The sequence below is a fragment of the Alligator sinensis genome, unplaced genomic scaffold, assembly GCF_000455745.1.
Source record: "Alligator sinensis unplaced genomic scaffold, ASM45574v1 scaffold301_1, whole genome shotgun sequence".
Classification (NCBI taxonomy): Eukaryota; Metazoa; Chordata; order Crocodylia; family Alligatoridae; genus Alligator; species Alligator sinensis.
In genome coordinates this window covers 2201060-2210718 of record NW_005842035.1, presented here as the reverse complement: position 1 = coordinate 2210718, position 9659 = coordinate 2201060, and the positions used below count along the sequence as shown (strand labels likewise).

The 9659-nt window shown below is 63.8% G+C and overlaps 1 protein-coding gene across 1 annotated transcript; it reads left to right on the top strand.

The window, feature by feature from the left end:
* The first annotated feature begins 135 nt into the window (after window positions 1-135).
* On the top strand, window positions 136-8578 carry NMUR1 (neuromedin U receptor 1). Its single transcript, XM_006022458.3, has 4 exons — window positions 136-237; window positions 1369-1417; window positions 2538-3423; window positions 7267-8578. Exons 3-4 carry the CDS (start codon window positions 2547-2549, stop codon window positions 7665-7667), a joined length of 1278 nt encoding a protein of 425 aa, XP_006022520.3. The 5' UTR covers window positions 136-237; window positions 1369-1417; window positions 2538-2546; the 3' UTR covers window positions 7668-8578.
* Window positions 8579-9659: the final 1081 nt, after the last annotated feature.

Sequence of the window (9659 nt, the reverse complement as noted above, 5' to 3'; positions counted from 1 at the left end):
GGGGGGGCCCCCCCGCCCCCGGGTGGCGCTGGAAAAGCCAGCGCCTCGGCCGGCCCCCGCCCCTGTCCCTCCCCGCCTCAGTGATGCTCTTTCCCCCCAGCCCGCTGCAGCTCGCCCACACGCAGCGGGCACCAGCACCGATGGAGTTAGGACTTCAGCTGCCACCTCAAACTCCGCCCGGAGCTGCGAAGATGCTCGGGCCAGCCCCAGCCCTCTCTGCCTGGACCCTGTAGCCCGGTGAGCCCCTCTCTGCCCCCTGCCCACCCAGGCAGGACCCTCCAGACAAGCAAGGCTTGGAGCTCTTCAGCCCCAAGCACCTGATGCCCTAGTGATGGGGACGCCGGAGCCCCATGGCCAGGAAGAGCAGGGTGCCGGAGCCCCAGAGCAGGGGAGTGGGGTGCCCAAGCCCCAGAGCCAAAGGGATCGTGGTGCTGGAGACCGAGGACCAGGGGAGCAGGGTGCCCAAGCCCCAGAGCCGAGGGGTTTGTTGTGACGGAGCCCCAGACTGGGGGAGTGGGGTGCCCAAGAGCCAAGGGGATCGTGGTGCTGGAGACCCAGGACCAGGGGAGTGGGGTGCCCAAGCCCCAGAGCTGAGGGGATCGTGGTGCTGGAGACCCAGGGCTGGGGGAGAACGGTGCTGGAGCCCTGACCCTGGGGAAGCAGGGTGCTGGAGTCCCAGAGCTGGAGGAAGCAGGGTGCTGGGGCTGCGGGGAGTGGGGTGCTGGAGTCCCAGAGCCTGGGGGATGCAGGATGCCAGAGCTCCAAAGCTGGGGGGAGTGGGGTGCCAGACCCCAGAGCCGGGGGGAGCCGGGTGCTGGAGCACGGAGCCAGGGGAGGGGGCAGGCTGCTGTGGGGAGCACCGGAGCAGTCACGGGAGCCGGAGTTAGGAAGCAAGGGGGCTGCTCTCCGTGCAGGCAGCAGGGCAGGCATGGGGGGTCCGGTCCCTGGAGGTCACGCAGGCAGAGCGGGGAGGGGGGGCTCTGGCTGTGAGCGCGTGCACGTGAGCAGGTGCCCGGCTGGGTGTCCGGGAACCAGCCTGATTGCCAGAGCCGGCCCCGGACATGTGGGTGCAGGAGGTGCCGGGTGGCCGGTGAGATGCAGCAGGGGGGGGTGCGGGCTCCTGCCCCCCCCAGCCCTGCTTGTGGCTGTGGCAAGGCACCGGCTCTCATGGAAACTTCCCCGGCCAGCTCCAGTTCAGTGTGGGATGCTAATGCAGTGCTGGGGCCCCAAAGCGCCCGTGGCTTTTCTGGAGGGGTGGAGGGGAGAGGGGACCGATGGGCCACCAAGCTGCCACGTCCCCAGCTGGAGAGGGTGTCCCCATCACCCACCCGAACCCTCTCCGAGCCGTGGTCTGCTCTGTCATTCCAGAGCCTCTCCCGGGCGTGCTGCCACCGGTGCCGCAGTGCCCCTCGCACAGGTAAGGCACTGGTTGTGGGGAGGTGGGAAACTCCTGCCAGGACCTGGCTGGTCCCATTCACCGACCCCTCCCCAGCCCCTGGCCGGGGGGCTGAGCTGGAAGGAGCCGGGGGGCAGCTGGAGGCAGGGAGCTCCCACTCCCCAGACGGCTATGAAAGCTCATCCAGGTTCTGGGCAAGATGCGATACCACCACCCCCTGGCTTCTCCCCTCTGCGGTGTGGCAAGGGCGAGGGCTGACCCTGGGGCCACGTGCCAAGCGGGTGCTCCGTGGCTGGTGCCAGAGGGGCTGTGGGGTGAGAAGGGCCCTGGCCCCCCGGTCCAGAGGGCACGTGAAGGGAGCAGGTGGAAGCCAAGCCAAGCAGAGACAAGGCTGAGCAGGAGCTGGAGGCCTGCAGGCTTGGCCCAGAGAGACCAGGAGGTTTGGGGGAGCGGGTGGGCACCTCCAGAAAAGCCCGGTGCAGTGTTGGTGCAGTAGCAGGGCTGCTCTTGCCCGTGGCCCAGTGTGGTGCTAGGGGCAGCCTGTCGTGGGCAGGGATGGACATGCCCCTGAGGGCCAGACCCATCCAGCGGCACCCCGAGCAAAGCCCCACACAGTCCAGCCTCCCCACACCATGGGGCTGAGGCCAGACCTTGCACGGGACCAAGCGGTGGGGTGGGGGGCTGAGCTCTCCAAGGGCTCCCGGGCACTGAAGCAGGGGGCTGCCAAATCTGGGTCTACATTAAGAGCATTAGCTCTTCCTGGCCGCTGTCTGTGCCCTTGCCACCTCCATGGGCAGAGCCGGACCCCCAGTGTGGTACTGAGTGTGGGTGGGTTGTATCGGGTACTTTTGGCAGCCCCGAGGCGGCTCCATAGAAGGGGAAGGGAGCAAGAGGAGCCTGCTTAGCTGAGCCGAGCCCAGGGGTTGAAGCTGACAGGTCTGGGTCTGCAGCCGTGGCTACAGCTGAGCAGCAGGGACTCGGATAGAGATTCGGTCACTCAGAGCTGTCCTGGGGACAGGGCTAGAAGCCCCCCTGGCTCCAGCAGCTGGGTGGGCCCAGGGCAGGCATCTTGCATGGAGAAGGGCTGGGAGCACCTGGGCTGCTCGCGGCATCTCCCCCATGCCAGTGAGTCTCGTTGCAGCCAGAGGCCATGTATCCCTACACCAACTGCACCAGCCTGGCACCCCTCCGCGACTACCTGGCCCAGCTGGAGGCCGAGGTGCTCTGCAATCACAGCCACGTGGACCCGGAGGACATGACCCTCACGGAGGACGAGCTGCGGGACAAGTACCTGGGGCCGCGGCGGTCCAGCTTCTTCGTGCCCGTCTGCACCACCTACCTGCTGATCTTCGTGGTGGGCGCCGTGGGCAACACGCTGACCTGCCTAGTGATCCTGCGGCACAAGTTCATGCGGACGCCCACCAACTACTACCTGTTCAGCCTGGCCGTGTCAGACCTGCTGGTGCTGCTGCTGGGCATGCCGCTGGAGCTGTACGACATGTGGAGCAACTACCCCTTCCTGCTGGGCGCGGGCGGCTGCTACTTCAAGACACTGCTGTTCGAGGCCGTGTGCTTCGCCTCCATCCTCAACGTCACGGCCCTGAGCGTGGAGCGCTACATCGCCGTGGTGCACCCGCTCAAGGCCAAGTACGTGGTGACCCGCAACCATGCCAAGCGGGTCATCGGTGCCATCTGGGTGCTCTCGGTGCTCTGCTCCATCCCCAACACCAGCCTCCATGGCATCAGGCCGCTGTACGTGCCAGGCCGGGGCGTGGTGCCCGACTCGGCCATCTGCATGGTGGTGAAGCCACTGGTGCTCTACAACCTCATCATCCAGATCACCACCATCCTCTTCTTCTTCCTGCCCATGGGCACCCTCAGCATCCTCTACCTGCTCATCGGCCTGCAGCTGAGGAAGGAGAAGATGCTGCAGAGCCTGGAGGCCAAGGCGGGCAGGGACAGTGACTACCACCATGTCCGAGCCCAGCAGAAGAAGGTCCGGAGGAGGCAGGTGACTAAGATGCTGTGTAAGTCCGTGGGCCAGACCTCCAGCCTCCTGGGGCTTCGGCGGGACACCTCGCGCTCCTCTGAGCTATGGGGGCACTACCCAACCTCCCCATGGGAGGGTTTGCAAAGGGTCTTTACTCCCATAATGGCAGCATGATGCCAGGAGTGAGGGGTCTCAGCGGGAGCTCATCCCCTCCAGGCAGGCTCTGCCTTCACACCCACATCTCCAGGCACATGGTGCGTGCATGCACACCTGGCGGCCTGAGCCCCTGGCAGGGTCTGTGGGGTGCACAGCAGCCCCAGTGCAAGCCTTCAGCCCCTGCCAGGCCCAGCCCTTGCAGCCTGCATGAGAGAGAGGAAGGCCGGGGGGCTCAGGAGGCTCCTCTGTGCTGTGCCCCTGGCATCCGTACGGCCCAGCCAGGAGCGAGGCTACAATAGGGACCTGCTCTGGAGATGGTTGTGGGGGTGGGGGTGACATACCAGGCCCTGTGGTGCCCCCCACGCCAGCCAGGTCTGCACTGCCTGGCATCCCATGGCTCCAGCACCCAGCAGGGACCTTGCTCCATGCTCAGGTGTATAACTGAGACACCTTGGGCCAGACAGGGTGTAAAGCCTCATTGCCCCATGCAAGATGATGTAGCTAAGCCCATGCACACAGGCTGTGGCTGTAGTTCCAGCCCGTGTGTGAGCACCAAGCTGCTTTTGCACGCTGATCCCTTGTGCCAGGGCAACAAGCACAGGCGGGAAGTCACCGTGCCCCTAGTCTTCTCCGTTAGCTTGACTGCAATTAAAACAAGGCAGAATGGCTGGCGGGCACAAAGCTGTGTGGCGGGATAAGAGACACAGGCCTTGCCTCACCGCTTGGTCCTGCCTCCTGTTTCCCTACCAGGGAGCTGCTCCCAGGTCTCGGTGCCGCACCACGCTAGAGCGGAGGGTGTGGGGGTTGCAGCCAGGCTGCCTGTAGCTGCAGCGCTCGGGTGAAGTAGGAGCCGGGCGCGTCGCGCTCTTGCAGGAAGAGCAGGGAGGTAACTGCAATGCAGCGCTGTAGCAGAGACACCTCCACCCCACTGGCTTTGCTGGGGGACACCTGAGGACGAGTCTGGAGCAAGTGGGGAAGGCAGCGTGACCGAGGTCTGTCGTAGATCTGGTGCCACGCAGGGCAGAGATGCCCATGGGCGAGGTGGTGGGGTGTCAGGGGCCGGGGTGTTGGGCATGGGGGTGAACTCCATAAGGGCTTGCTGCCTGTAGCAACACCTGATTCCCAGGCCCCCGTCTGCACTGGCCAGCAGAGATGTTCAAGCAGGCAGGGAAAGGGTGCACTGAAAAACTGGCTGCTTCCAGCAGAGAGCTGGAGATAGTGGCCCCGGCTGTGAGCCAGCAGCCTGCATCTGGGAGCGGAGCCTGGGGTCGCCGGCTCGATTGCTTCATTAATGAAGGGCTGTTTAATCTTGCTAATCACGGTGGCAGCCTTCCAAGGCAGCAGGGTTTGCCAGGTGTGCTCAGCTGCTACTCGGATGCAACCCAGTGCAGGAAGCCTTGCCTCCCCGAGCCCCCTGCCTCCGTGTGCTGAACCACAGGGCTTCCTGCCCCAGCTGGGCCACAGCGCGGGGGCCTGACGGCAGGGCGTGGGCCTGCCAAGACAGAGAGACGTGGCAGAGAGATGTCTGGAGCAACCCTGGCAGGCAATGGAGGGCGAGATCCTAACCAGATCGCATGTCCCTGCTGCAGCACTTCCCCGGAGAGCAGAGCCGTGGTCTCTGGGGCGAGCAAAACGCCTCTTGTCCTCACTGGGATAGTCGTAGCCAGCCACTAATCTCGCCACACCTTATAAGCCACCACGGGCCGCGCAAAGCCTTGTGCCCGCACATGGCAGCCATCCCAGCCGCTCACTAGTGCCCGCAGCACTGCTGGCTGGCAACATCTGGGCAAGGGGGTGGTTTACATCTGGCTGGAGTGGGAGTATCTGCAGCCCGTCCCCAACCCATAGACTTGTACTGGGGAAGGGAGGTGGCAGCAGTACAGCCACATTGATTCGGCTGCACGGCCTCACTCCTTCCCCTAATGCAGTGCAGCACACTGGGCAGCATCCTTGTGCTTGCCCCCCCAGCACCGGTGCTGAGCATTCTGGGATAGATGCCGTAGGGGTGGAGGCCACGTTCACCAAACGATCCCGGAGCCACAGTGGGGCAGGAGGCAGCCAGGCCGTGGTTTCCTCGCTCAGGGCAGTGAGATGAGGCAGCATGTGCTCCACCCGCCGACTGGCTTTGCTAAGAGAGCAGAGGATTGCAGGGGCTGGCAAAGGCACGGGGACGTGGAAACGGGACCACTGCACCACTGTGGGCTCCCGTCCAGACGTGGCCTGCAAAGCCCCAGCGTGCAGCTTGGGAGATAAGGAGCTCTAGGAGCAGACGCTGTTATGGGCTTGGCTATCCACAGGGGCTGCTGCTAGGGAGCCCCGATGAGCTGAAGGTTGGGGTCTCTGAGTGGTTGTGACCCCTGGATCCGATGGGTGCTGAAGGCTGGTCTGCAGAGCCCAGACCCATTGGAGCGGCCAGGGACTCCCATCCCCTGGGCCTGGCCTCTCCCGTGACTGCACAGGTCAAGGGGAAGCCTGGATTCCTGTTCCCTTGCGGACAGAGGTGGGCGCTTTCCTGGAAAAAACAAGGTGCAGCCAAGTCCTGCCGACCCCGAGTCGGTCTCCCGGGAAGCCCGTCGCTGTGCAGCATGTGGCACCTCCAGCTAGCAGGGCTGAGGAGACATCCACCATTCCCGGAGCAGGGACTGGAGCATTTGGTGATGGACCTTGCATGAGGAGGCACAGCCCCATGGTGCAGGGGGCAGCCAGAGGCCTGAGCGTGGGAGCACCCACCCGAAGCCCTGGGCCCAGCACCCTCGGACCTGCTGCGCCGCACGCTGGCGGACACCCTGCTCAGGTCCTGCTGCTGGCAGCCTCCTCCAGAACAGCCCTGCTCCCAGCGTGTTTCCCCCGTCTGCCTCCTTGATGCAGAGCCGAGCACCCACCGTCCTTATTGGCATGGGCGGGGGGCCTCTGACGGGCTGGAGACGCCCTGCTATTTGGACAGGGCTGGAAGCAGAAGCTCTGGGAAGGCCAAAGATGGGGAGGCCTGACCCCTGTCTCCCACAGTGCCCAAAGCACTGGGGTTTAACCTTCACAGCCTGAGGGATTTCAAACCTCCCAGACTGGCTTTTTCCCAGACTTTGGGAGCAGGGGCCTGGCCTCGGGCTTGGAGCTCTCCTCCCTATAAGCCTGGCTTCTCCGGGCTGACTCGCTTCAGCACGGGAGCCGCCAGTCCTGGGGTCAGGCTGCCAGGCGGCCTGCAAGGGCATGTCCGGTGCCTGGGGGGAAGGGGCAGGGGTCCCATTCAGCAGGTGGCACGGAGGCTCACCAGTGCCTGTTCAAGCCCACCCCACCCAGACTTTTTCTGGGGCAGAATCCAGCACAAGTTGAGGAGTCATTTCAGCAACTGGTGGGAGCAGTAGGTTGTTTTCCTTTATGCAGGCCCCATTCCCACAGTAGCTGAGCACCCCGGAGCTCTATTCAGGATAGGCAGGGGAGTCAGCCCTACTGGGTTGACAGTGGCTAAGTGACTTGCCCAGGGTCATGGGTAGAGGCTGTGGCAGAGCAGAGAATCGAATCCTGGTCTCCTGATGCCCTAACCACTAAACCTGGCTTCCTTGTGAGGGTGTATGGCTGCAGAGGGAGTGTGACGCACACTTACTGGTGTGTTACACTGGCCACCGGTCTCCTAGCTCCTGGGGAGGGAAGGATGCTGCAAAGGCAGGGACTGAAAGGCAGGCAGTCATCGGTGCCCGGTGATGCCGGTCTCCTCTCTCCCTTCCAGTTGTCCTGGTTCTCGTGTTTGGGATCTGCTGGGCCCCCTTCCACACGGACCGGCTGGTTTGGAGCTTCATCTCCAACTGGACGGGCAACATGCATGAGATGTTCCAGTACATCCACATCATCTCGGGGGTCTTCTTCTACCTGAGCTCGTCCACCAACCCCATCCTCTACAACCTGATGTCCACCCGCTTCCGGGAGATGTTCAAGGAGGTGATGTGTCACCAGCACCTCCAGCGCCTCGGCTCCCGCAAGTACTCACCCAGCGTCACCCGGGTCACCACCCGCAGCACGGTGTGCGAGCACGTGGCCAGCAGCAACGGGCTGCCCCTGGCCAACCTGGAGGAGTATGAGACGGACAGGGAGGGCGAGCGCGGCAATGAGCACGCGGAGGTCTTTGACTGAGAGCCTTCCCCACCCGCCAGGCTCGGATGTGACCGCAAGGGGATGGGACAGGCCAGGACTGGCATTCGCGGTCACCCACTCCCATCTCCCCTGCATTGTGGTACCTGCTAGCACTGCCCAGACACAGGCTTCTGTCTCCATCTCACCCCCTCAGGGCTGAGCTTGCCAAGGGCCTCCGGATGGTGAGGAAGGGGACCTCTCAAATTTGGGTCCACATTAAGAGCATTAATTCTTCCTGGCTGCTGGCCCACACCATGGTCTGTGCCCTTGCTGCCTCCATGGGCAGAGCCAGAGCCCCTGGCATGGCACTGAGTGCGGGTGGGTTGTATCGGGAACATTTGGCAGCCCCGAAGCAGCTTCATAGAAAGGGAAGGGAGCAAACGAAGCCTGGTGAGCGCAGCTGAGCCCAGGGAGGTCTGGGGTTGCAGCCACTGCTACAGCTGAGAAGCAGGGACTCGGATGGAGGTTCAGCCATGCAGAGGGCTGGAGCATGGCCACAGGGCAGCACTCTCCCCACACTGCTGTAGGCCAAGGGAAGTCTGTCTCCGCTGCCTCTGTCCCCTGCTGATCCCGGTCTGGGTCTCCCAATGCGATGTCCTGCCGTGCCTCTCTGGGGGGCCAGCCCCTGGTTCCCCATGCCCAGCTGGCAGCGAGAGCACATCACAGCAGGGTGGCATTGTGGCAGGATCACACCGTGCCCCTGCAGGGATGTGCCAGCCAGAACGGGTGGTTTGGGGCTGTCACAGCGGAGGTGTTAGTGTGTCAGGCACGTGGCCCAGTTGTTCACAGCCCTTGGTGCAGCCAGGGATCAGCTCTTAATTCTTCACTGTTTTCTTCCCATACTAGCTCCATTCACCCCCCCCCGGGCTTCCTCCTACCCCGAATCCCTCCTTCTTGCAGCCCCAACCTCCTCCAGCGCTCTGGTTCCCCCCGCCTTCCCCATGCGCCCATTCAGATGTGCAGGAGCTTGGTATCGCAGCTCCAGTCCCCAGCACTGGCGTGACTCTAGGGGAACAATGCAGCCAGGCTTCATCCCTTTATCTCTGGGTCCCGGCGTGCATGGGAATCACACACATCCCAGCTTTTCTGCCCTGTCACAAGGGCTGGAAATGGACCGTGGCTGAGAACTGAGCTAACCACAGGACTCCGGGAGCTGGGGCTTGCTGGGAGCACACACAGCATATCGCAGGAGCCGGCAGCAGTGGCGCTGGCCCGGACATGTCAGGGGGGCAGCGGAGGGTCAGGGGGCTGACATGGAGGGAATGGGCGACCGTATCTCACTGGAGCTGAGCAGACGCAGCGGTGCAGTGTCTCCTGACAGGCCCAGGGCTTGACGGCTCCAACACCACCGAGGACGACGGGGCCAAGGGCAGACTCTCCCCCAGCTTGTCCACGCTTATGGCACCCACGGCTGCCTGGCTGTCCCAGCACATCGTGGCTTCACTGCCTCTGCTTCGGATGAGGCAGGACCACCCCGTGCCCCCTTCCCTTCACCCCAGAGACACCATCCACCCCCCCGGACCAAGCCGGAGCCACGTGGCAGAGGGGGTGGCTGTGCCTCACTGCTTCCCTGGAGTGTGCATCCTCCCCATGCAGACTCTGGAGCCTTCCTGCCAGCTGCCAGGCCCCCCCGCGCCAGCTGCTGGCTCCTCTGCTTCCCTCGCCCCTGCAGACTGGCAGCTACCCCCTGTACCCCCCCTGTGAGCACTTTTGGGGAGCGAGGGAATCCCTCTCCCCAGTGTCTGTGAGCTGGTTGTCACTCGGCTTGAGAATTAAACCCACAGAGATTCTCGCCGGTCCTTCGAGTGCTTTTTTTCTCGCGCTCTCTGCCCCACCCATTGCCAGCGGTGTCCCAGCCGGATACAGCCATTGCAGCCTATCCTATGTAGAGAGGCCGCGTCCTCTTCTTTTTGCAGGGGGGATCATGTGTTTAGAAGAACCTGGTTTTCCCTCGGTCCTGGGAATTACCCAGAGTCGTGTCATAGCCTTCAC

Excerpts from the sequence above, each read along its gene's own strand:
- NMUR1 (XM_006022458.3), top strand. The coding sequence starts at position 2,547 with ATGTATCCCTACACCAACTGCACCAGCCTGGCACCCCTCCGCGACTAC. Across the intron at positions 3,424-7,266 it reads GCAGGTGACTAAGATGCTGT|TTGTCCTGGTTCTCGTGTTT; the intron begins GTAAGTCCGTGG and ends TCTCCCTTCCAG.